General features: G+C 44.5%; 1 protein-coding gene and 1 long non-coding RNA gene across 2 annotated transcripts in view; both read right to left on the reverse strand.

Annotated features, from left to right (window-relative positions):
- Positions 1-3,267, reverse strand: part of LOC143838824 (uncharacterized) — a 40,410-nt gene extending 37,143 nt beyond the window's left edge. The window contains exons 1-4 of the mRNA XM_077340731.1: positions 3,244-3,267; positions 2,019-2,048; positions 917-937; positions 250-270 (exon numbers count right to left, since the gene is read on the reverse strand). Coding sequence (XP_077196846.1) covers positions 250-270; positions 917-937; positions 2,019-2,048; positions 3,244-3,267 — 96 coding nt within the window. The remainder of the gene's footprint in view (positions 1-249; positions 271-916; positions 938-2,018; positions 2,049-3,243) is intronic.
- A 1,875-nt stretch (positions 3,268-5,142) lies between these two features.
- Positions 5,143-10,715, reverse strand: LOC143838916 (uncharacterized). Its single transcript, XR_013231476.1, has 5 exons — positions 10,569-10,715; positions 8,844-8,861; positions 7,896-7,919; positions 5,908-5,928; positions 5,143-5,172 (listed from the first exon to the last, which is right to left on the reverse strand). It is a non-coding gene; the product is annotated as an uncharacterized LOC143838916 (long non-coding RNA).
- Between the last annotated feature and the right edge of the window lie 17,227 nt (positions 10,716-27,942).

Raw genomic sequence — 27,942 nt, forward strand, 5'->3', positions numbered from 1 at the left:
AGCAGCAAGACCTGAGTTCCCAGCACGGGATCCAGATGGGCTCCAGGGTGCTGGTAGGGGCTGGGTTCTTGTGGTCTTCAGACTGCAAGTCAGGCTCCCTCTCCTATGCTGTGCCAACACTCCTGTGGAGTATTAATAAAGCTGTGGCCTTGTTTAAGCCAATGGAAGCCAGTGTGCGTATCTTCCCTGAGCCCAAAAATGCCCTCCTGCAAGTCAAAAAGGAAGCTGCTGGTCATTCACAATACTCACCTCTTCCTTTTGGATCAGAGCCTAAATAAAAGCAAAAGCATGAAGTTATTCTTTGTGCTTAGTGACACCTCCTGGACAGTCTTGCTTATTTCACAAGGTAGAAGCAGATTTATTCACAGCCTGCCGGGCCAGGTGAGCAAGGCACCTCCCCCCGCTAAATTCAGGAAGCATTTAGCAAGCATTAAGCCTGCTGATCTCGTGTCCTTGTCCTCTGGCATGTTTCAAATCTGATTATTTATGTTTTTGTTTATTTGCTAGAATTATAGCCCACCACTCCCAGAACAGCTCACGGCAGGTAACAAAGGCCAGATAAAATCCCCAATAAAACCCCCAGTAAGGTCCAGCATACCAAAACCACAAGATTAGCAGCGAATAAAACTATCATCCCAGCCCAGTCCAGCAGCATGCCACCTGCCATGGGGAGTGAGTGAGGACTAAACTGATGGATTTACATAGTCTGTGAGCTGGTCCAGCCTGAGGAGGGACCTCTGATCTCATTTGCTCTGTCCTCAACCAAAGACCTGGTGGAAGAGCTCCATCTTACAGGCCCTGCAGATGTGCCTGCTCCATCAGGGCCCTGAGTTCACCCAGGAGCTCATTCCACCAGGTTGGGGCCAGGACCGAAAAGAACCCATATAGAACCCATATAGAGATTGGAAATACTCACTTTCACCTGGTTCACTACTTGCTACAATTTTAAAAAGAGAGAAAGAGAGAAAGGAAGTTAATCTTTCATGCTTCTTGGTACATTTTGGAAAAGCTTGTTTTTAGCACAGGGCAAGAAAGCACAGATTGCCTGAACCCCCAACACCTTACACCAGGGGTAGACAAACTGCGACCCTCCAGATGTCCATGGACTACAATTCCCATGAGCCCCTGCCAGCATTCGCTGGCAGGGGCTCATGGAAATTGTAGTCCATGGACATCTGGAGGGCTGCAGTTTGACTACCCCTGCCTTAAACTGAGAATGTCCAACACATAAATGTATTGGACACAGACTTGTATTTGTTTCATAGCAGTCCAGCTGTCATGAATTGTCCCAAAGAATCTGGGAGCTATAGTGCATGCAGCTGGCTTCCCATGTATTCCTGCAAGACAGGAAATTGCTGTTAAAATACTAGACATTACTGTTAACTTACTGTTAAAATAATACACATTGATGTTTAAGTTTAACCATTCAGTCATTCATAACATGTAAATCACGTACAGAATATTTCTTAATGGAATCTGATTCTGCACAGCTAAATACTTGCTAGAATCCCTCTAATAATTCACATGCTGCACGTCTTGGTCTAATCCCCTTAGTTTTAAGCACTTACTCGGGCTATTTTACTTTTCCCATTATTTTATTCTTTTTAGCATCCTAAAGACTATTTAATCACTAATTTTCTCACTATTCATTGTACTTAGATTGAAACTACAAATCTGTTTACTATCAATAACCACATCAGGTCTCCATTCCAGCTCCCTAAAGTTCCTTAAAACAAAAGGACTGGATATTTGGCTGCGGGGAAGCTCCAGAAGGAGGAGAATAGCAGCATCTCTATTTTGAAGTCACTGGCAAGAAAGGCCTCTCAATTCCACGTTGTTCCATTTCATTTTAGTTGGTATGGGAATCCATAGAGGGATCGAGTGGGAAATTTAATAGCTATTCACTAAGGACCACATTGAGTTTTCTTGGGAGCGCTTGTAGAAATTAGACAGGAAGAATAAGAAAGAGGAGTAATTCAGATTCCTATGCCCATGCCCAGAGGGTTCACAATACTCACTTGTGCATCGGATTTCACATGGCCTTCCAGCTAAATTTAAAAGGAAAGTGTTATTCTTTCAGGCATTTTTCATATTTTGCCACATGAAAATCTTGTTTTACTTCCCCACATGTTTATGCGGGAACCAGTAGTGTATGGTAAGCCCTAGGACTGTGATAAAGGAGTATTTAATATGCAGTTCCACACACACTTTTATGGAGTTAGCCCCACTATATCCAGTAGATATACCTAGGATTGTACTGCTTGTCCAGTTGAAGAGATCATCTCAGCCTTAGGTCTGGAAGAATACTCGTGTCTTACAGGCCCTGCAGAACTATGATAGTGCCCTAATGTCAGACAGCACTCATTCCACCAGGCTGGGCAAGGCCAGGCAGATCTCTTTGGAGCCAGGGATTACCAACAAATTGGCATTTGATGAACACAGTCCTCTCCAGGGGCATACAGAGAGAGACAATCTCTCAGATATACAAGACCGAGTCTGCATAGATGTTCACTTTACTTCCTTCAAAGCTATCCAGTGGCAAGGGGGAATGGTTGCCACCAGGGACTTGGACAAGGAAAATGGCATTCAGATGTCTGGTATCAAGATCGGAAGTTTACTGTCTACATGGATGATAATTTGGCTGCTCTGCGACTTTTCTCAAAATACCCCTGCAAAGCAAGTTTGGGGAAGATGTTTGCAAATATAGAAGATCCTGGGAAGTGCAAAGAAACACCCCGATGCTGTGAAGTAGCAGGGGGGCGGGGACAACAGACCCTGCTTTCTGCTATATCCAAGCCAGGGCAGATGACCTATGTTTAAGTGACCAAACTCAAACTGTGGTGGTCACTAAATGATCACATTTGACAGACAAGCTTTCATTTAATTCCTTGAGGGAATCCTGCAGGGCCTGTAAGACAGAGCTCTTCTGCTGGGCCTATGGTTGAGGCCAGCTAGGATAACAGAATAACATCAATTCCTCCAACTTGCTCCTCAAATTCATTTTATTTACCTCAGCACTTCATGTTGGTGCTAATATTGGCTAGCTGTGTTTTTTATTAATGAATATCCAATGTATCCAATTAGTTGTACACCACCCCAAGACAGCAAAATTGGTATCAGACTGTCTAGCAACCAAAGCGAATCAAATGGAATATCGAATCAGTATATTTGAAAAAGGGAGTCACTGGATGCATTACAAGTAATATATCTAGTAATGCACTCGAGTGATCTATCTAGACCTACTTCTCCAACATGGGCCTCCCCCATCCTCTCCCACCCTTCTCTTCCCTGAACAAGAGCATTTTGATGCTTTAGATTTTAAATGTTAATGTGTAATGCTTGTTTGAAATGATTATATAATTTACTGCTAATTTACAGTTTACACCAACTCGAGACGACCTGGCTAAGAGGGGGTGGTATATAAATTGAAATATAAATTAATAAAATTAAAGCCAAGGAAATTCTGTTTTCACTATAGTAAATTATATTGTGTAGATCTTTACTGAGAGATTCCTCTCAGAATCAAAAAGTATCACCTGACAATGAAAGACAAAGCCCCAGTTAACAGCAAATTCCAAACTATTCCCCAATACAATTTGAAATACTCACGTTTTTAATATGGGTCTAAATATAAATAAAAATATAAATAAAAACATAGTTATTATTTTGCTTTGGTATTTCCTCAAAAATATTTATTACATTACAATATATATATTGTATGTGTGTAGTGTGTGTGTGTGTATCTTGTTCCCTAGCAGAATTCATCCTCAGTGCTTCTGAATTAACACTGCATAATCTTGAATTAACCTATATTAAAATAGATCTGCAGTGAGAGGCAGAGATCTCCCAGAACTGCACAATCCATTAAGGATTTATTGATACATGCTGATTTGAAGACCGTGATAGTATTGCCTATTTTGAAGGGCCACTACAAGTACAATGGATATGCCAACTGGTCCCAGGCAGCTCAGCTCATGAGGTTTACGCATCCACCCAACAAAAAAGTTTTCACTAAAAATTATTTGTCCAACTCTTTATCTACTCGAGTAGTTTCCATTTTAATATGCCCATGTAATCCCTTGTGTGGGAGACTAACAGAACATCCTTTGAATAACATGTTGTCCAAACATTATAACAAAATTAGGAATTTCAGTTTTGAAGCTCCACTAGTAATGCTTTTCGTTGATGTATATCGACAACCTACTCATTTCAATTTCTTTTTACTGAGATTGAATCAAAAGTTCATTGATCTCATAATATTTATAAATTGTTTTTCAGAAGGGTACCTTTTGCATTTGCATGTTGGACATTTTATCTTCTAAAGGCCTTAATGTTCGTTTGTTATCCTTTTACATTTTTGGCTGCTCAGCTCACATATAGGTAGAGCTAATGGAAATCTCATTTACCTCGGCCTCTTTGTTATCAGATCACAGGTATCTTTAGAATTCTAAGTAGGAGCTTTTAAACTTCTTTTTGTTGCATCCTTCCTTTTCTTCCGTATACTTTTGTCTCAACAAATTTACATGCCCCCTTTTTTCTTCTATGATTGGTTGCTATAAAAAGTAACCATTGTTTTCTCCGCTATAATAAGTCTGCTTAGAGATTGTATCATACATGCAGATGTCTTGGCTCTTTATCTTTTATGGACAACATCTATATAAGACCCCACTCCAACAGGACTGTAGCACCAGAAACAGACGGTATTGAAACAGGGTCTTAATTAGACAGCTGTTATAATTTATTTATTTATTTTATATAAATAAATAAATAAATAATTTACTATATTTACTATATCATGCACTGTATATGGGGAATTTTTACACTGCATGCTCTATATTGTTTGTACTGTATATATTAACAATTTGGTTTGACACAGTTAAGGATAATTGCTTTTTTCCCATCATTTTTGCAGCCTCTGGTACTCAGTTCTTTATAGGGTATAAATGAACAAAATAAATTTAAGGTGCAGTATTTTCCCATATTAGTGTAAATGGGGATAATTCCCTTTTACTGCAAAGGTGTGGAGGAGCCCCTTGAGGTGGACAATCAGTTCCTTGCCTGACTCAGGAAGGAAGATATAATTCCTGCAGCCTACCCAAAGGCAAAATCTGGCAGTAAGGCCAATTCATAGAAAATAGTTGAAACACTCACTTCCAGGGAGTTCACAGTTTCCTAAATCCAGAGAAGAGAAAGAAAGCAGGTTAGTCTTGTGTGCTTCTTGGTACTTCTTGAAAACTTGCTAAATAGTTGGAATGAGCAGAGGCTAACCTTGAGCAACCTATTCTGAAAGAGTTATCTATACCTGAGATTTTGGGGGTTTATACCAATATCAATTTTCTCAAAAGACTTTGGGAAATGTAGTTCATGAATGGTGCTGAGAATTTCTCTGAGGCCAATTCTACATGGGCGGAAAAAACCCAGAGGATGCCTATCTCCCCACTTCCACATAACATCGCTGCCGGGTTGGCCCCTCCCAGGCACACCATAGGCTGCTGTTGCCCCACTTTAAGGGAGCACAGATATTTTCTGCATTCCCTTATGCGCTCCAGGGGTCAATGGGGCCAAGCCCCGCAGACGTCTGTATGAACAGGAAGAGCTGGGTCTTTCAGGCCCAGCTCCTCCCCATCCTATGGAGGCCCTTGGGGGTGCAAACAATGCCCCACTCAGCTCCGCAGTACTTTACAGTGAGGTTGGGCTGAATTTGGCCTTTTTTTTTTTTGCAGGAAGATTCAAATCCGTCCCTGGCCATGGAAATTTGCTGGCTGACCTTGGGCTAGTCACAGGCTCTCAACCTCATCCACCTCACAGGGTTCTTGGTGGGATTATAGGGAGACTGGTGTAAGCCACTCTGTATGGAGAATAGTGAGTAAATAAATTAAGAGTGCAATTTATAATTGAAATGCTCACCTTCACTTTGCTTATCAGGCCCTATTTTAGAAGGGGGGAAAAAAGAAATCTGGTTATTTTTACACATTTCTTGGAAATTTGCTATGCAACCGTAGTAAACTGGGATTAATAGCCTGAACCTGAACAATGAGTTCTGGAAGAGTATCTATATCTGAGACTCTGGAGGGTTATACCAGTTTGCCATTGCTTTCTTCAAAGGTCTCTGGGAAATGTAGTTCATGGTAGATGCTGAGAATTTTCTCAGAAAGAAGTTTCTTCTTTTCTCAGAACCACACTTCCCAGGACATTCTGGGCAGGAGGCATGATTGCTAAATCAATTTCATTCTCTGATATTTGTAAATCTATTTGTTTAACTTTTTTCTTACATAGTCAGTAGGCTGTGTCATCTTATTCATTCATCAGATTTTCTCAGATACAGAACTGGACTTCACTTGCCCTCTTCTGGTGTCATAGGCAACATCTCGGAATCAAGAAATCTGATTCACGATGTTTAAAAGTCCTTTACATTCTCCTCCTGTTTTGTCTTGGCAGATCTGGGTCTCGCTCATCTGTCCCATTGATTAAATGCAAATGAAATGCAGTTGAAGAGACCCTTGCCATTTATGTGGGATCAGTGCAGATAATAGAACCCAGATAACCGGGATGCCCCCTGTCTCCTGCCTTTCATCCAGCAACAACATGATATAATGGTAAGCATGTCAGATTAGGAGTTGAGAGATTGCAAATTCAAATCCCCACTCTGCCACGAATGCTTGCTGGGGAACTTCAGGCTCCTTACTCATTCTTATCCTAACCAACTTCACAGGGTGGTTGTAAAGGGGGGGGGTATAGGAGCAGGGGACAATAGGAGTCACTTTGCATCCCCATTGTTGGTAAAGGTAGGCTATAGTGATGGCCTCATGGGTGTAGAAACAGTCTGGAGGCAATGCAACAATACTGATAAAGTTCCAGCTCGCATTTGATTTCTACTTTTACATTGCTGACAATAGTTGAACAAGGTATTTTCAGAGGGAAAGAAATTGATGGTATTTTTGCTATTGTTATCTATGTAGGATTTTCAGGTGGAGTTGGTGTGTCTATTTTTCAACCCAATGTGACCAAAATTGCAGAGGAATGCAAGCTCTTGACCATTCAGGACCACCCAAGTTTCATGTAAAAAGGAGCAAGGGTTTCAATTCTAGACCCCCAAACCAAGGTATCCCCAACCATCCCCTTTGCAGGTGGAGAGAGGGCCCCAACCCCATAAATGAGGGAATGAAAAAGAATGGTGGAAACTCCCTGTGGATTATGATCCAAAGGGATCAGATGGAAATACTGTAGTCCCTTAAAACAGTGGTTCTCAACCTTCCTAATGCCGTGACCCTTGAATACAGTTCCTCATGTTGTGGTGACCCCCAACCATAAAATTAGGCAAGGGTTCTTTCATAGAAATTAAACCGAAACTGACCAATGGTGTGAAGATCCATGGTTCATGATTGTATATTAATTGGGTTCCCCCCCCCCGGGCTTTCTCAGTTCAGTTCTGCCTCTTGTCCCACCATGCCGATCATGCGCCACCACCTGAAGCATCTGGTGGGAGACTGCACCATGCTGGAGGTGCTGCTGGAGCGGCTGGCAGCCGAGCGTGGGCACCTGCAGGAGGAGTGGCAAATATGGCAGTGCCCCTCCAGCCAAGCTGCTCGTCCTGCCCCGACCCCTGTGAAAGGGTCATTCGACCCCCAAAGGGGTCCCGACCCCAGGTTGAGCACCACTGCCTTAAAAGGATCCAATCTTAAGGGAGAAGTGTCATTGTCTAGGAAATCAGTGGAATCAAAGAAAAAGGCAAATCCATATTGCATTGCTGATAAGCACCCAAACGTTAAAAAAATCAGAAAGATTCTTATATTGCTATTCTGGGAAATTGCGGTATCATCCGCAAACCAGACATTTCCATGTATATCTTTGGCCTTGGAATTTCATTAGGACACTGTGAGCTGAATAATACTCACGTGCAGGAAAGGCAGGGAAAATCCCTAAAATTAAAAGCAAACAGTTATTCCTTCATTACTTTTGATATCTTTGCATATTTATTTGATTTGATTACAATTGTATACCACACTCCCTTGCAGATCAGGGCAGTTTACAATGTAGATTTGTATTACAATGCAGAGAAAGCATTTATTAGGATGGACTTTACAACATTTCTACCATTATATCATTGTGACTTTAGAACTGCATAACCGATAACTGCACAACTGTAGTTCAATTTTTTCTGAGTATTGCAAGATCAGGAGTCACCCTGTACATCTGCTGGAAATAATGGTTTCTTCAGTTCTTCATCCACAAAACGTTGTCTAATGGTCTTGTTTCTAGGCTTTCCCTTCCTGAATTTATTTTATTCATTCGTTTGTTTGTTCATTCGTTTATTCATTCATTTGTTTATGCACTTATATCTTGCCCTTTCCTAAAGGCTCGGGGCAGCTTGCAAAAATTTAAAAATATTTTAAAAATGTGAAATAAGTTTTAAAGCTCTAAAATTCATAATTATAATCAAAATCATTTATTCAACCTTCAGGCCACCTCCTCTTTACAGGAGCTTAGATGGTCACAGAACGGGGGGGGGGGGAGCGTATAAGTTTTGAGAGAACCTGTTAAAAACTGGATTAAATTGGGCAAACTCAACAGGGATTCAAACCAACCAAGGCATTTATTCTGCACTTAGATTTCATGCCTTGTATATTGAAATTATATGCAGAGAAGAATTAACCTTCCTGCACCAATAACACCTCCCACCACTGGACAACAGTAGGATTCAAAATTATGAAGATCCACTCCTTGGGGGCGGGTCTCCCCCCCTAATCCCCCTGCTCGGTAAACCATGAGATGCCGAGTTGGAAATTGACACAGGTGGGAATTAGCATGAGTTTCTCAATATACAGAAGATTTGCTATACTCACATCAACCGGTTTCTGAACCTAAAAATTAAAAGAATAAAAGTAGTTATTTCTTCAATCTTTTCGGCATCTTGAAACTCTTGATTGCCCTCCCCACAAACACACGGTGATGTCTGAGACCTCGCAGGCAACCTGCCATCCTCTTAACCCTTTAAGCTTCTCTGTTCCCAGTGGAATGATCCCAATGCTCCATTTCACAACCATCCCCAACAATTAATTTTTTCACAACGTCCGCTAGAATTCTTTTCTCTCCCGATTGTTAGACAAGAATGTGTTCCAAGTTTGGTATATTTCCTTTTAGCGTTACTTTCAATTGTAAATCTTTGGCACTTGTTCCTCTGGTGGTTTTGGATGGAGTAATGGAATGCCACCACAGTGTCAAAGGCTGGAATGGCAACCCACATTTGCTAGGACTATTGAACACAATGTTCCTCCTCCACGGTTGATGTTACTACAGGACAATGGTTTTCAGCCTTTTGGGATGCCTCACCCTTATTTTTGTGTTGACCAATGACATGGAATGAGCTGTTTAATTCTCACTTTGAGAGGGAAGAGGTATTATGGGGCTTGAAAAGGGCAGATTGTATGGCAGAACAGCTGTCATCACAGTTATGCATACAGAAGGTGGATTCCTCTAATTTTAGTTCAATGTAAAAGGTAAAGGTAAAGGTATCCCCTGTGCAAGCACTGGGTCATGTCTGACCCTTGGGGTGACGCCCTCTAGCGTTTTCATGGCAGACCCATTATGGGGTGGTTTGCCAGTGCCTTCCCAGTCATTACCATTTACCCCCCAGCAAGCTGGGTACTCATTTTACTGACCTTGGAAGGATGGAAGGTGGAGTCAACCTTGAGCCGGCTGCTGGGATTGAACTCCCGGCCTCATGGGCAGAGCTTTCAGACTGCATGTCTGCTGCCTTACCACTCTGCGCCACAACAGGCTCATTTTTAGTTCAATGTATCTCCCAATAAATATTTCTAGTTCTAGATTACCATGGGTTAAGGAACTATATCACCTGTTAGCTTGGGGTAGTGGCTACTAATCTGGTGAACTGGGTTTGATTCCCCACTTCTCCACATGCAGCCAGCTGGGTGGCCTTGGGCAAGTCACAGTCATTTTAGAGAAGCAGTCTTTCTCAGAGCTCTCTCAGCCTCACCTACTTCACAGGGTGTCTGTTGCGGGGACAGGAAGGGAAGGCAATCATAAGCCACTTTGAGACTCCTTCAGGCAGTGAAAAGTGAGGTATAAAAACCAACTCTTCTTCATCTTCTTCTAATCATGTACAGAAAAAGTAGAAAAGTAGAGGCCCCTCATTTTGTCCAAATGTAAAATATTGATAAGTAAAGTTGGTGGTGGAAAGTGCTTCAACTGAGACCGCTGAGGGCATTCTAGGCAAGAGACAAACCACAGTGATTTACCATTGCCTGCCTCTGCTCTGCAACCCTGGCCTTCCTTGGTGGTCTCCCATCCAAGTGCTAATTACAGCCAACCCTCCAAAGCTTCCAAATCTGACCTGAGCAGTCTAGCTTGGGCCATCCTGGCTAAAGATAGTTATTCATCTAATATCTTGATCCTTGATGCCTTGCATAATGGATAATGGTCTTGCCTAAAGAAGTATTTTGAGTCCATAGAAATATTACAATCCTATATGCAAAGCTCACCCAAGAGCCTGCTCAGTATTAATGGAACACGAGATATGGCAGTTTTAAGAGAGAGAAATGCAGCCTTACCACTAGCCCGTTGACATTTGGGCAAACGAGAAGCGCAAGAAGAATAGCAGAAAGAGCCTGGAGTTTCATCTTGGCTTCTCTTCGGTGCTTCTCAGGAGTGAAATCACCAAGGTGAAGTCTGGGGACCTTCCTGGCTGTATTTATAGCAGGTGTCTGTCCATACGTTTCATGCTCAATCGGCAACGTGTCACGCCTCCATTGTCAATCACTTCTGCAAACAAGGCAAGGTTAACTTCTCACAATCTTTATCATGTGGAATATAATCACGGAGTCTAGCACCTGAAGCCAACTTTTCATAACTGTAATCTTTTGGAACGTTATCATGGAGTCCAGTGCCTGAAGCCAGCTTGAGCTATCACCACGTTGATTAGTTCCTCATTGGGACATTAAAGTGGATGGCTTTGATTTTTCCCAGGTACATGGGCTGAGACATCTTCAAGAGCAATAAGCAAGGAATGCAACCATTCTTCTTCACAATACTGCCAAAGGGTATTGTACAGCAGTTGTCCCCAACCTTTTTATCACCGGGGACCAGTCAACGCTTGACAATTTTACTGAGGCCGGGGGGGGGGGGGGTTCCCACCGGCACCCCTGACTTCCCGTTGCCTGCTGGGGGGCGCTGCCAGCAGCAGCTGTGCAGTGCCATGCTGAGGGGGAGCCCCAGCCATGGCGGCCACTGGTGGCAGAGTGGCAGGGCAGCCCCCAATGTATCAGCTGGGGAGGAGGAGCTGTGGCCCTATACCGACTGATCTACGGACCGAGACCGGTCCCTGGACCGGGGGTTGGGGACCACTGTCGTACAACACTGGAAAGGATGTTTAAGTTCTCAAAGGAGAACTCACCAGAATTTTAAAATAAATCAATGAATCAGATTTTTACAAATGTGGATTGTATTTTCCCATTTCCAAAAAAAAAGCAGAATTTCAAAAAGTGGTTTGATTTCAAATCTGTGTGAAATGTGAAGGTGAAATGTGATTGGTTGCTCATGTGTCATGTGCTCTGCATTGTCCCCAACACATGTCTGTTAAGATTAATCATTGCTCTGTGAACTCTCAGGTTGGTGATCCCTGGCCCACATGGGGTATGCTTGGCCCCTACCTAGTGGAATGAGCTCCCAGAAGAGCTGAGGGCCCTGTTGGAGCTACTACAGTTCTGCAGGGCCTACAAGGCAGAACACTTCTGCCAGGCGTTTGGTTGAGGCCAGGGCAAGGAAGATCTGTGTGGCCCCTTATCCAAATGTTTTAATCTCTTAGCATCTAAAAAAAAATTGTTAAACATCTACACCTACCTTGAGGCTGGAGCCAGGTCAATTTGGTGGAGACCAATAGGGTTGCTGGGGGGGGGGTCGGGGTTTTATTGATTGTGTTGTGATTTTACTGTGGTTTTATTACTTGGTTGTGAACTGCCACAAGCCGGTTAGCCTGAGAGTGGTGGTCAATAAGTTTAATAATAAAAAAGAATAATAGAATATATTACACAGCATAGAACCTGGGTTAGTCACTCTGTATGCACTGGACAGGGAGACACAAACGTTGTTCTACTTTGGATATGGATGTATTTCTAAGATATGTATATTAGTGAACACATTTTTATGACCCCCACTAGGTAGTCCTGAGACTGAGCCTCATCAGAACCAAGGAAGAAGAGGACAATCAGGGAAATCCCCACACTATAGCAGTACCTTCTACCCATCAGTTCCAGGAGCCAATCTCAAGAAGCATGCCAATCTCCTGTTACCCCACCTAGATGCTGGAACACTACATGTCATCCATAATGCACCAAGGCCCAGACTGCTAGAATATTCCCCCACCCAATAGGAACAGCAGAGGCAGAGGGCTGGTACAGATACAGCAGAGAAAAGACATCATGCCAGGTTGACAGCCCGTGCTCCAGCTGGTGGCTCAGACCAATGCATTAGCAGAATTGATCCATTGTAGGATTCAAGCTCCATTATGACCTGGGCAGAGTCTGCACTTACTTTCTTTATTCCATTGTCAATCCTGTTGAATTCAGATCACTTTGAACTCGGGTCTTCCTCTCCCCCACCTCCCCATTGAAACAGGAAAGTCTTCTGCACGTGGTTAAGGTAGTTCAGAAGGGGGGGGGGAGCCAAGCCTCTTTCTTTCTTTTCTTGAATGGGTGGGGGGGGGGGAGAAGCCAAGCAGGGAGCCTCTTTCTTTTCTTGGAGGGGTGGGGGAGAGGATCAAAAAAGGCAGAGGAGGGAAAATCCAGGACCGACAGAAGTTGAGAGAAATTAGGGGCTTCTCCTTTAAGGCAAGAATGTCACATGACCAGGTGTAGCCTATCAGAGGTTCTCTACCATGGAGCTTTCTTTCCCAATCCGGATATTGAGCATTAAAAGCACTCCAAGATATCGCACAATAAAGGTAGGGTCACTCCGGATCAATCCTTCTTGCTGCAGAAGGAAATTTTAAATCGCCCTAAATCCAAACAGAAATTGCATACGGTGTAGAGGGCAGGGACTGAATCGATCTGGGGTTGGAATAAAAGCTCCGTGCAGTTTACACCCTTGTTAGGCAAACCCAAGAAGCTTCCTTTGGTTGCTTTCCCCCCAGTCCACTGAACCTGAATGTGAGAAAAAGAGCTTTGCTGGCCACTAATGCAGCTCCAGACCATGCCTGCTCCTGTACCACAGATAGGGTCACCAGCCTCTAGATGACAGAAGTTATTACCCCTGGAGAAAATGGCCACTTTAGTGGGTGGACCCTATGGAATTTAGTCCCCATGAAGCACCCTCCCCTCCCCAAACTCCATCACCTGCAAGCTACATGCCAAGTTTCCAAGTATTTTCCAAGTCAGAGTTGGCAACCTTAGACCTGGTCCATGCCTGATCATCTGCCCCTACCAAGCTGCCACCAATTCTTAATGCCACCAATTCACATGTACACACGGGGGATGAAATCCCCTGGCACATATGGTCTGTCCTGGAGTTGTGCATGTGCCTACAAAACTCCAGGGTTGGAAGGGTCTGCCATGCTTCATGGCAGTGATAGCAACAGGGATTGAGGGGCATGGGGGTCCCACCGCACAATGGTAGGATAGTGGCATGCTGCTATCCCATCATCGTGGGGGATATACAAATGCCGCATTTGGCTCCGCAGCACTGTGAAGCCAAACGGAGAGTTTTGTGTCCCTGCAGGGACACCGTAGATGGGGGGGAAGAGCCAGGTCTCAAAGGCCCAGCTTGTCCCTTGTGCATAGGACTGCCCTGGCCAGGCCTTTGATGACCACTGCGGCAAGATAGGGAATGCGGAAGATTGTGCATTCCCTTGCCGTGGGCCATCAGACGCCCTAATATGGGCCAGGGCCAGACCAGGACTTGGATGGTACCAGCATCATACGTAAGTGTGGATTAGCCCCAGTGGCATGCAGGCACCAGCCCGCCTTTCCCAACTCATGCATAATCAGTTCTACTGAGTAATGTCCCCTCCCTGACCGTTTATGTACTGGAGGTTTCATGCTGGACTGCAGGCTCGAGTTTTAGTCGTGGCCGGTTGCCCCACCTCTTCCTGCACTCACACGGGGGAGCATTTGGCCTGGTGCACCTCATCCACCCCCTATTTGTGCTCCTGCACGAGAGCTGGGGCAGTGAAGTTCCCAGTGCATAAACGGTCCCTGGTATTCTAGACATTTGTCAAGTTAAAACTGGAATTCATGAGGAGTAGAACAGAGGGGAGAGCAAACGGAAGCAAGAGCTATGAAACGGAATGTGAGGTTGTTGGGGTCTGCCGCTGACAAAGTACATGACAACACATTTAGCATGCTCCGTAATTATTTATTTAATTAATTAATTTTGGGGAAGGGATAGATCCATGGTTGGTCAGTGTATGGGTACAAGAAGGGGGCACTCCAGAGTTGGATCATTGCATGTCAACGCACCAGGAAACAGCAGTAACACAAAGGTGCAGAAAACGTCAAGGAAGATTAAAAAACCATGGGGTAAGGGGGGGACGAAATTTACTCCTGGGGGACCCCCATTTTGTGCAGAAGGTTTGGCATTGTTCAGTTCTTTAAGAATGTTAATGAGGGGTTACCCTAATGCTGAAATGGTCTGATAATGGAACTTTAATCTTTCTTCTAGGAAATGTACCCTTTTCAATAAACAAACAAAAAATTGCCCTTCTAGCTAATAGGGGTTAAAAAAAACCAGATTAGATTTTGAGTGCGAAAACATGTTTGACAAGGAATGACGTGGGAACATTATCTTTTTTTGTCAGTATTAGAAAGGTGACATGCCAAGGGCAGACTCCACGTTACTGTTTACTTGGCAGGTAACAGGCAGGTGTTTCTTGAATGGGAGAACATCACATGTTCCTTTTCTTAAACCTTGATATCCTGACCCTCAACCAGAAAATCATTCCCTAGGGTAGCTAATGGCACTGCAAGACAATTAAAACTCTATACAATTCCAGTTGGAAATAAAAGATTTTTGAAAAATTGAGAAATACCAAAGTAGCTTTATCAAAGTTACTTTGGTATTTGGCGGGGGCATCATCTAGGCATCGAATTGGGGTCACTTTGGTTGGGCAGGTAGTTGTGCGTTTCCTGCATAATGCAGGGGGTTGGACTAGATCAGTGGTCCCCAACCCCCGGGCCCGGGATTGGTACTAGTACCTGTCCGTAGATCAGTCGGTACTGGGCCACGGCTCCTCCTTGTCCTCCTCCCTGGCTGCTGCCTCGGGGGCTACCCTGCCCCTCTGCCACTGGCTCACCTTTGGTGCTCTCCAGCAGCTGACATGGCTGGGGTTCCCCCTCGGTGTGGCACTGCGCAGCTGCTGCTGGCAGCGCCCCCCAGTGGGCAGCAGGAAGTCAGGGGTGCTGGTGGGAAAGCAAGTGGAGCAGGGACTCAGGCGGCAGCAGAGACATCCCTCATCAAAAGACTACCCCCCCATCCTGGGCCTCAGTAAAATTGTCAAGCATTGACTGGATCCTAGTGATAAAAAGGTTGGGGACCACTGGAATAGATGACCCTGGAGACCCTTTCCAACTCTATGATTCTATGATTCTAAATGAGCCAGCTGCTGGGATCGAACTCCAAGCCTCATTGGTCAGAACTTCAGACAGCATGTCTGCTGCCTTATCACCCTGCGCCACAAGAGGCTCTTATTCAGAGGTACATTTTTTTAAAAGGCAACTAATATTTACATATCATATTTGTGACTGTTGTACCCATGCCTGTTATATAATGGGCACTTGTGAATTCACTGGTGTTCCCTTATTGTTCAGTATACTGATTTTAACAATATCCTTTAAGGTAAAGCTTTTTGGTTTAGTTTAGTTTTCACTTGTGTTGTTGGTTGTTGGTTGGACCAACAATAGTGGCATGCAGCTATCCCATCATTTGTGGGGGATGTGCAAATGCCCCACTTGGCTTTGCAAGGAAGGATGGAAGGCTGAGTCGAACTTGAACTGGCTGCTGGGATCGAACTCCCAGCCTCATGGTCAGAGCTTCAGACAGTATGTTGGCTGCCTTACCACCCTGCGCCACAAAAGGCTCTTGTAGCATATAAATGCAATAAATAAATATTCTACACCCACCTGAACTTCCATTATGTGTTCTTAAGCAGCCCTGACCTAGATGCCCCCGGCTAGCCCAGTCTCATCAGATCTTGGAAGTTAAGCAGAATCAGACTTGGCTAGTATTTGGATGAGAGACCTCCAAGGAATTATCCTGCAATAGCAAACCATTTCTGAAACTTTCTTGCCTTGAAAACCCTATAGGCCCCCATATTTCAGCCTGGATTGATGGCCCAGACTCTGAAGACACTGAATGTTCAGTGGGAAGGCAGCATAGTATGCCTGATAGGATCAGATCTTGGAACTAAGCAGGATCAGTAGTTAGAAAGGACATCAACAGGGAAGATTCTGCAGAAGAAAGCAACAGAAAACTACTTTAGCCTCTCGGTTGTCTTGAAAACGCCTGCTGGGGTCGCCTTCCGTTTGTTTGTGGCGCAGAGTGGTAAGGCAGCAGACATGCTGTCTGAAGCTCTGACTATGATGCTGGGAGTTCAATCCCAGCAGCCGGCTCAAGGTTGACTCAGCCTTCCATCCTTCTGAGGTCGGTAAAATGAGTACCCAGCTTGCTGGGGGGGTAAACGGTAATGACTGGGGAAGGCACTGGCAAACCACCCGGTATTGAGTCTGCCATGAAAATGCTAGAGGCCGTCACCCCAAGGGTCAGACATGACCCAGTACTTGCACAGGGGATACCTTTACCTTTACCTTTATATTTATATGCCAGCCTCCCAGTACACTCAGGGCAGTTTACATAAAACATATAAAACAATAAAAGAAACAATCCATAACATTTGACTGGCAGGTGGTGACTTATCCCAATGAAAACACAACTCGTTGGCATATAAATAGGCCGCAGCCATTTATTAACTGAACAACCCCAACGGAGGGTTGGCCTGATGTAGGTAAGGGAGCCTGATCCCCCATCAGCCATCCGGCTGCATGATATGTACTGCTGCACTCTGGCTCCACGCCTCACTCCCAGCCGGGAGGATGGGACGCCTTCCACCGCGGCATCATCTGGGAAGTAACACCTAGGGACCTAAAGGGCATCCGCCTCCATTAGTGTCCCCTTGTCACTTGGCCCAAGCCCCTGGCCTCCCAGCCAGGTAGGCTGCGCCCGGTTAAGCCGGTCTCCTTATTGAGACCCCCAACCTCAGGCAGTCCTGTGCGCAGATGGGCCTCCCTCCCAACAGGCTCCCTACTGTGCATCACCCGCGGCTGCGACTATTAACAACAAACCAAAACCAAATGGGGTGGGCGGGCAGGTGGCTGTCTGGGCGGCGGCCAACACGAAAAGGACAGGGAACACATGCGCCCGGCCTATTTAAGGCTGGACGCCCCGCCCCTCTGTGCCGCTCCACGACATCGCAGGAGTCGCGCCTCGTTAGGGCACCCCCACGGCGTCAACAGCGGCTGCGCTATTAATACTATTAACTGATAATTGTAACAATGGCAACAGTGCAACAGGTCCAGGGGCAGAACACATTGATGGATTTCTGGGAGGGATGGAGAGAGGGAGGGAGGGAGGGAGTGAGCAGGGCCCCTGCAGATGTTGTTGGTTATACCTGGTCTCAACCAAATGCCTGGTGGAAGTGCTCCCATTTGCAGGCCCCGCGGAACTGTTTTAGCTCTGTCAGGGCCCTGATCTCCTCTGGGAGCTCGTTCCACCAGGTGGGGGCCAGGACAGAGAAGGCTCTGGCCCTGGTTGAGGCCAGGCGGGCTTCTTTAGGGCCAGGTATCATTAGCCAGTTGGTGGTGGCAGAGCGTAGAGCTCTTTTGGGGGCATAGGCAAGGAGGCGGTTCCTCAGGTACAAAAAAAAAAGTGATATATTTTAGGAGACCCCTGTCATGTCACCTTGTTCAAAATATAATCAATTTTATGGTGTTCATGGCAATTACCCTCAGTCACCATAGCTAGTACACACTGGTAGGCCTAAACTCCATGCATCTATCTAATACCCCTTTAAAGCCATTTATTCCTGTGGCCATGGCTATCAGCATCACATTTATTTGTGGTCAAAGACCAAAGATAAAATATGTTAACGAAAGATAAATATACAAAAGAATAGCATCAAAATTATCAACATCAGAATAAAATTCATAATTCTAATATCTAGAAATAGAATTAAAAGCAGTCATTTAATTGAAAAACCACAAATTCGTATAGTTTATTGGGTCCTTTATGAGCTTTGAATATGAAAGCACAAAACTTTGCAATTCATCTTGAAATTAAAGGAATTCATCAGCCAAAAGTTTTGAAAGACATATTCTATCAGAAAAATCTGAAAGTTTTGTTTAACAGTGACAAAATAGTTCTGTGCCATTATTCGTTACAGAGAGGGCAATGGGGAAAATGTGCTCCTTGGTATCAATTTCTCCAAGGGGCCAAGGGCAAATTATCTCAGGGATGGAATCCTATTATATTTGCCATCCATGACATAAAGACCCTTCGGAAGTTGTTTACTTTTAGAAAAATGAGGTAGGGAGCTGGAACCAAAAAGTATTTACATTCTGGAGGGGACAAAAAACAGGTGACCTTGCAAGATATAGCTACATCCTTTGTCAGGGAATTCTACATTTCAATCCCTCCCTGTGTAAAGAATAATTTTATTTTGTATGTCCTGAATCGGCTGCCACCCAACAACATCATTGGATGCCTTAAAGTTCGAGTATTTTTGGAAAGGGAGAATATTTTTATCAACTCTCTCTACCCCAGACATTATAAATTTCTATCATGTCCTTCCTTAGATGTCTCTTTTCTAAACTGGAAAGTCCCAGACTCTTCAGACTTCCCTCACAGTGAAGTGCTCCAACTCCCCCCCCCCCCCCCCGCAAACATCTAGGTTACCCTCTTCAGTACTTTTTATCTAAGAGTAATTACTGCAGGAGTGAAAAAGACTTCTATTGAAGCATACATTCTTGGAAAATTGTTCTATCACAGGGAATAACAGAGAGCCAATAATGCTCCAGGAAACTGATAAAAGAGGCAGGTATGTTTGCATGCCCTTTGGCTGGAGACTGGTATGTGAAAAACTTATGAAAGACCATGGCCTATTATGCACAGGTGTTCTCTCTTGCTTTCCCCATGTATGTCCATTGAGTTTTCTTTTTCTTTCTGCGTTGATTTTTCTCCCTTCCACACTCAATTCACTTTCTGGTTCATGTTTTCCTAAGTTTTCTGAGAGTGGTTTTGTGCTTTGTTTCCAAAGCCAAAGATAATTCAAGCAAGTATAGAACCGTGGATTCCTCAATGTGGACTCAGAAGAAAAAAGGAAATCCCGAGGCACAATGATATAGTAGTCTTCTCTATGTTTATAAGTGAAAAGGTTATAACATAAAGTCTAAATGGTCAAACATATGATCAAACATAAAGAGTCAACCAAAATGGGATCCTAGGTTAAGTGACCCGCTTTCTGTTTTATCTTCGTCAATGGTTGCTCTTCCAATATACTGTCATAGTAGTAGTTGTAGTATCACATTGGCAAAATGCTCATAATCATCTGGGGATTTCATAAAGTGCCATAAAGATAATTCAAGAGCATACAGATTCCTTTGGATTTTTTACCCGTCAATTTGTCCACCCGTCAGAGAACACTCCATCACCCACACTGAGGTCATTCTTCACACTCTGCATCTTCTACCATTCTCCCTCCTTCATCAGTGTACAAAATCCACTATTGCTTACTTTCCCCATCAAGTACAAATTTGGATGGGTTTGGCAAGCAGGATGAGTCTAGTGATATGCATTTATTGCTAAACTTGGATCGCAAAGGGGAGACCTTATGGACAGGAAAAGCTTTAAATGTTTTGCTAGAGGTGGCATTGTCCTGCAATTCTTTAGGTACATGTTCTCCAGCTATCCAAGGAGCTTCTCTGCAAGCTCTGAAAGGGAGGGAAGGGGGATCAAGACTGGCCTTGGGTCATATGCCATCAATTTAACCCAAAGTGAACACAGAGCCACAGTTAATGAATAATCAAGATTCAAAAAGCATTTGCAGAAACTGTGCAAGCTAAACAATTAAGAAATGACAAGAATATTTTTAAAACATTGTTAATAACCAGTTTCAGAGTAATTGGCTTATAATACAAGACTGAGTAACGATTGAATAAGTCACCTGTTTTAAGTTTGTTTTTGGCTGAAAGCCTTCTTCCAAGAATCATTTAGATATACAAACTAAATTGGAGCTCACACTGAGTGTAGTGACAGTCAAACTTCAGTGAGGGGTGTGTGCATCCACATACAGAATGGGCTAGTAAGCACTTTCCTACAAAAATTGGCATGATTCCCTCTTTCCCTCTCAGCAACTCCACAGTTCCCCCTTTCTTTCCACATTCCCATCAGTCTCCAGGAGCTTTTGCACTCTCTTGGCATTCAGCATGAATGCATTTTTTCATGTTCCCTTTCATGTAAGGGATTGAACAATGAGGATTTTAATGGAAGGGGGGAGGGAAGGAGACAGGAATGGCATCAGGTCATGTGGCACCAATCAAGCCATGCAGCGAACACAGTGGCCACCAATCCTCATCTGGTGATGGCCTTGAAGTATCCATAAATTAATGTGGTCTTGTAATGATAATTTAAGCAAGTTCTCAGAATGAGATTTGCATATGCCATGAGATAAAAAATCAATATTCCTGTGGAATCTTGGGGATTCCATTGGTTAGAGTGTTATAATAATTTACAACTCAGCAATTTCCCTTTCCAGTCTGTTCTTGAAGTTCCTTTGCAATAAAACTTTGTAATAAAATGTTCTGGGAGGGCATTCAATGGATGACCTCAAAGTAACCGTTTTATTGCAAAGGAATCTCAAGAACAGACTGGAAAGTGAAATTGTTGAGTTGAAAGTCATGACAGGCCTCACTATGACCCATTATGCACGGGCCAGAACAGAGCATCGGGGAAAATCCCCGATTATGCTAGACATCGCCACCATCCTGTGTGCCACCAAGCCCAGGCCCTCGGAAGACCTGTATTAAGGAAATGCAGATTCTTCTGTGTCCCTGGGTCTCCTGAGCGCGCAGGTGAGGGCTAGGTCAGGCTAGACCTGTGCATAATCAGAGGAGCTGGGCCTTTGGCATGCACACAAAAACTTGTACCTTGAATTAAACAGACATCACTTTATTTTGAAAAAGCCACCACGGGAGATCTAGTTCTTGGAGAAACTGTTTCCACACTATCAACATTGTTCAGATTTTCATTTTTAAATGGCTGAATTTTCCATCCGTTTCTGCACTAAAATATGCCTTTCCAGGTGCAGACCTGAATTGCCCTGTCACTTACTACACGGTTAAGGGAAGGGAGCAAAGCGTCATGGGAGGCTGCCTCCTTTCAACTCTCAATACAGAAAACACATGGTGAATTTCAGCCCGGGAAACGAAGGGAAGAAAGCCCAAATGCGGATAGCAAAGTGTCATCTTGCAGCATCCAATGGAAATCCAAAGCAAGGCTAAAAGAAGATATGTCTCAAATGCGGAAAAGGTCAGAATTGGCTTGGTCAGATAATTAGAATATTAACCTAACCCACTACAAGATACACCAGTTCGCACTTAAAAAAAAACTAACAATTTCCCAGTTATTTATTTTTTTTTGAAAAATGGAAATATTAATATTGAAAGAGGAAACATTCTTTGATTGGATTAATCATTGCTGTAAGTGTCCCACACTCCCACAACCCTGAAGATGGCTCAAGGCTCTCTTTGATACCTTTTGTACTCAGGTGAATATCCCTGAGCTGAAAACACACACACCAGAAACTGAGTCCACGTGTGCATAGCCTCAGGGTGCCTGTTAAAACCTGCTTATCAATTTGTAGCGGGGAAGGAGATGGAGGGAGAGTGTTTTTCCATTTACTATATCTGCAGTATGTTCATTATTGAAAATCTAGATGAGGCTATCAGAAACATGGGAAGTATGCCAAGCTTCCTCAAATATTTAAGTAATGTTGTTTCAACTTGTAACTTCTAACCAAGACCGATATAATTGAAAGAGCCTCACTTGAGGATGGAAAAACCTGATTTTGTCACTCGGAACACTTGGTTACATGGTTTTATATGTAGATATCTATATATTTAATTATTGCAAAGCTCACAGGGAGTCCCCATGCTCTCTACTTTAGAAACAGAACCAGAAACCAACAACAAATCACCATAGCTTCTGTTAGAAGAAAGTGAGAGTTCACATTCGGAATAGAATTGGCAAGATATCTGTGAGTGGAAAGCATCGGAGCAGACACTGTAGTTTCTTCTTCAGCATCATCGGTCAGTGATTCTATAAAAAGTAAGGGGAAAAAAGTTTATTCTCACAGCAATCAAGTGTGGTAAGTCTCATAGAAGACTTTCCACCTTCATTCTGAAGTTGGCACGGTTCCCCAAAAGATCTACTACATGATTTTTCTGAACAAGTGCAATCCCTCCACTAGAAAACCTGCAAAAGCTTTGGCCCTTACTTTAGCGTGTGTCTCAAGTGTGCAGGCTTATGATCCCTGGAGGGAAAATGGCACACAACCAGTTCTAAGTGTGTGCAAAACAACATGAAGGTTGATAATGCTGAACGCGTCAGAAGAAAGCTCATCATACAGTTGTTCACTTTCCATATATAATGCTTTGAAAAATTAGAGAGAAGAAGGTGCCCTAAGAAGTGTAGGCTGATCCCAATAATCAACAAGTGAAATCACCATCTTCACAGTGCAGATGGGAGTTTGGGTGTCTAACCACATGACATGCTGTTTATGGCTGCATTCCTTGTTCACTCTGTGTCCTGGCAAACAGGCTTGCCTTGGGAGATCAGCTTAATTCCCTGGAATGTGGAGTCCAATTCGGATTAACAAAACATCACACAGGTAGAAGGATCCAAAACTTCCCATCCTCTCTGGTGCCATTTTCCCAACTTCAAGCAGCACTATTTCCTCCCCCCCCCCCCCAATTGGAGAAACTATGTGTAGACAATTTTGTAATAGTAGTAGTGGTGGTGGCAGTAGAAGAGGTAGTGGTATATACCCAGGTCCATTCCACGCAAGGTAGCTGAATTGTAACACTTTGTAAATGCTACATTTTTGACATTTATGCACAATGTCATACACAAACCGCAACACTCCAGCAACACGCCCGCAACATTCGCTTTTTTGTAGCACTTTGGGAGGAATTGTAAAAGTGGATTCCCCTTTTATAAAGTGCTTGACTTCTGCAACACATCAGCAAGACATGTGTGCTCTCAAAATAGTATTAGAAAGTAGGTCCCTCCTCCGCTCCCATCCCCAAGCTCCTGGAAGACAGGAATGCCTTTTTTCCTCTACAATCCATATTAAGCAACGAACAAACGAGCATGCTTTTTGTTCAGCCGAAGGTAAAAAAAGGTAAAGGTAAAGGTATCCCCTGTGCAAGCACTGGGTCATGTCTGACCCTTGGGGTGACGCCCTCTAGCATTTTCATGGCAGACTCAATACAGGGTGGTTTGCCAGTGCCTTCCCCAGTCATTACCGTTTACCCCCCAGCAAGCTGGATACTCATTTTACCGACCACGGAGGGAGGGAAGGCTGAGTCAACCTTGAGCTGGCTGCTGGGATCGAACTCCCAGCCTCATGGGCTGAGTTTTCAGGCTGCATGTCTGCTGCCTTACCACTCTGTGCCACAAGAGGCTCAAGGTATTTAACTTTCAACTTTCAACTTTCAAAATTTAAATACCTCCCCCCTGGTTAAGCCTTGTGTAAAAAACATTTTGGGGGGGAATTACCATGAAATACAGTTCCGTGTGAAGCAAAGAAGAAATGAATTAACACATATTCGTTGCCACGTATGTTTTTGGATTTTTTAAAAATAAAATTTAAAGGAAAAGGGGCATTTCGGAGCCCCAAAGAGCTCTTTCATTGGTTCTTCAGTTTGATGGATGGGCAGAGGCAGTCAGAAGCGCCACAAATTTAGAGTACCTTGTTTGCAATTCCGGAAACATGTGCATTACCAAAAAAGCGCTATGGGTGCATGAATATTGCACTACAAACTGCACTGTGAGAAATGTCAGGGCCATTCCGCACCGGGATCCATGTAGCAAATCGGTTGCTGAACAAAAAGTCGCCATTTTAAATAGTGGAATTCGTCGTTATGCATACCTGCCTTTGTAGTGGAATCCAGTTGTGTTTCTATCGTTTTCCACAGGGTTCCGGTCTCGGCAAAAATTGCTAGAAAGGAAGCGCTATTGCTGAGCTGTGTCCCACCCCTGGCTGTCAAGCAGCCAATGGGTGGCCGTTATCATGCTCCCAAACAACCCCTTTCCCTTTAAGAAAGGTTTTTTTAAAAAAACACACACACACACACACGTTGCAACGAATATGCATTGATTCGTTGCAACGGAGAGACCCATCCAGCTAGCAGGTGATGTTTGAGCTGCCGTTTCATCGTTGCCACGCTCCCCCCCCCGAGTGAAAAAAAAATCCCCCCCCCTCACAGGCGCGATTTTCGGCCAAAAACAGTGTGAAAATAAACCAGCAAACGGGCCTCTGCGATGCTTGTGCTTGGTGACTTTAAACAGAGGGACTGCAGCCGGGGAAGCCTCACTGGGTAAAACAAAGGCTTGCCGGTTCGTTGATCTCCGCTCACTCGGAGAAAAAAAATGGCGATCGCTTCGCCGGAAGATCAGAGGAGAGAGCCAGGGGGAGGGACTTTGCAGAAACCGCAACAATGGTAACGCACAGAACTTTCCCGCTAGTGTTGCAGATTGGTTGCAGGAGTGTAGCGCTTTCCGGAGGGTGAATCCACTTTTTGGGATTTCCCTGAAAGCGCTACAACGAAGCACTTTTTGCAGATCGGTTTCAGGAGTGTTGCAGATTGTCAACAACATTGTGCATAACGGCAAAATTGTAGCGATTTCAATTAGTAACCATTGTGCTATTTTGGACGAATGCAAAACGGCCCTCAATATTCCACTACAAATTGTAGCGGTTTGGGCTTTCGTGGACATCCAGCAACATTGGCAGATGTGCAAAATTGCCCCCAGACATTCTCTACCAAGAGTCTCAAAGTGGCTTACAATCGCCTTCCCTTCCTCTCCCCACAACAGACACCCTGTGAGGGAGGTGGGACAGAGGGAGCTGTGAGAGAACTAGGATTGGACCAAGGTCACCCAGCTGGCCACATGTGAAGGAGGAGAGGGGAATCACACCTGATTCTCCAGATTAGAGGCCTTTGCTCTTAGCCTCACCACACAGGCTCTTGCACATGTTCAGCTCATGAGTGCACATAAACTAGTAGTTGTACGTGAACATGATACAAAAGACAAATGGAGAGCTGAAAAAGCCTCTGTCACATCTCAGGCTGTGAAGCTTCTTCCGTGTTCCCTCTTGTTTGGGTGTGGGGATGAAGCTGGGAGAAGACCACCATTTTGGGGAAGGTAATCTGGAGGTGGGGGAGTGAAAGGTTACTCCTTTGGCAGGGACAGATTATTAGCTGATAAGAGTGTAGACTTACTGCTTCCACCTTCTCCGCAGGAGGTTATAAGCCTGCAATGGTCTTCCCCAGGATCCCGAGAAGTCCTGCTGGTTTCCTATTGGCAACTGGGGATTTTCCTGCCTTGGCCGCTGCCGAAGCGGTTGAGGCCCTGATCAGTCTCTGAAAGAGGGAAATAGCCTGGGCTGTTGACACAATTGCCCATAAGCACTCTCTCCCTGAACGGACCCCAATGGTCTCCCTGGATTACCAGGGAACTGGTGGTGGTGGCATGAGAGGGACAATGGCTGGAGATGCTGATAGAAAATTTGGGAAATGATCAGGCAGGCTGTACAGCCCATAGTGGAATCTATTCCACAGTGGCAGCAAAAAGGGCAATGATTCTCCACCACCATTGTACAGTTTTGTGGGCCCAGGGGCTTCTACATCATATTCCCCCCATTGAGAACTAGATTCTGACCACATGACAGCCCATAATTATCAGTTCACTTCTTGTTTGGCAGACCATCTAGGTCAGATGCCACTGTGGTGATGTATATTTGGTTATTGTTAGTCTGATTTATATGGATACCTTCCGGAGGCCCCTAGACTTGGACAAGATCCTTGGAGAGGTGAGACTTACCTCCTGTGTTCTTGACCTTTGACTTTCCTGCCTGATATAAGTTGTAGGGTGGGGGGATGGCTGAGTGGGTCAGGGGAATGGCAAATGCTTCCTTGAGGGCAGGGGTAGTATCACCCACGCTCGAAGAAGAAGAAGAAGAAGAAGAAGAAGAAGAAGAAGAAGAAGAAGAAGAAGAAGAAGAAGAAGAAGAAGAAGAAGGAGGAGGAGGCGGAGGAGGAGAAGGAGGAGGAGGAGGAGGAGGAGGAGGAGGAGGAGGAGGAGGAGGAGGAGGAGAAGGAGAAGGAGAAGGAGAAGGAGAAGGAGAAGGAGAAGGAGAAGGAGAAGGAGAAGGAGAAGGAGAAGGAGAAGGAGAAGGAGAGTTGGTTCTTATATGCTGCCTTTCTCTATCTGCCTTCCCTTTCCATTCCCCACAAGGTGAGGCTGAGGCTGAGGCTGAGGCTGAGGCTGAGGGAGGTGAGGCTGCGGGAGCCCTGATATTACTGAAGAAGAATAAGAGAATTGGTTCTGATATGCTGTTTTCTCTCCCCGAAGGAGTCTCAAAGCAACTTACATTTGCCTTCCCTTTCCTCTCCCCACAACAGATACTCTATGAGGGAGGTGGGACTGAGAGAGCCCTAAAATTACTGCTCAGTCAGAACAGCGTTATCAGGGCTGTGGCAAGCCCAAGGTCACCCAGCTGGCTTCATATGGGAGAGCAGTGGGGAATCAAACTCGGCTCACCTGATTAGAAGTCCGTGCTCCTAACTACTACACTACAAGCTGTCTCTCTGTGTTTTTTGGGGAAACCATCCTGAGCCTTATTATTTTGGAGAACTTCCAGTCAGTCTCCAATCTCCCATTTTTGATCACATTGTTTTTGTAGGGAGTACTGCATACCTTCAGGAGCTCTTGGAAAAGGCTGGTTTTCTGGACCGGTTTCAAACTGGCTTCACCCCAGAGTTTGAAATACAGACTCTTTGGTCACCTGAGCTAGTGACATCTACCAAGATCTAGGCAGTAGGATGTGACCCTGCTTGTTCTGCTGGATCTCTCAATGGCCTTCAATACTATTGACAATAGTATCCTACTGAGCCACTTCACAGCACTGGGAATGGGGGAAGGGTGCCATGCTATGGTAGTTCTTGGATGAGAAGGTCCCAGATGATTGTAATTGAGTATTCTTGCTCTGCCCCAAAGCCTCTGACTTGTGGGCTTTCACAGGGTTCAGTCTCATTCCCCGTGCTATGGGAAGCCACTGGGAGAGATCATTAGGAGATTTAGGCTATGGTGTCACCAATATGCAGATAATTCCCAGCTCTGCTTCTCCATCTAATTCAAAGGATGCTTACTGAAGTTCTGGACTTGTGTTTGCAGTCAGTAATGGACTGGATGAAGGTGAACAAACTTAATCTAGACAAGGCAGAGGTTCACCAAGTTAATAGAAAGGCAGATGTGGGACTTGAGATCTCTCCTGCCTTGGATAGGGTTAGACTCTCCTTAAAAGGTCAAGTTTGCAATTTGGGAGTGCTTTTCGACCGATCAGTCACCTCAGAAAACTAGGTGGCTGTGTTGGTTCAGAGTGCTTTTGCCTGGCTTTGGCTGGTACGTCAACTGTGTCTGTTTCTGGGTTAGTCAGAACTAGTGACAATGATCTCTGCCTTAGTGATATCTAGACTGGACCACTGCAATGCACTCTACATGAGACCACCTTTGAAGACTATTCAAAAGCAGAGAATAGGACACAACACTGTAGTTAGATGGCTGGTTGGGAACAAGCTATTAGGAGCACGTGGCCCTGAT

Source organism: Paroedura picta, chromosome 5 (genome assembly GCF_049243985.1).
Source record: "Paroedura picta isolate Pp20150507F chromosome 5, Ppicta_v3.0, whole genome shotgun sequence".
NCBI lineage: Eukaryota > Metazoa > Chordata > Lepidosauria > Squamata > Gekkonidae > Paroedura > Paroedura picta.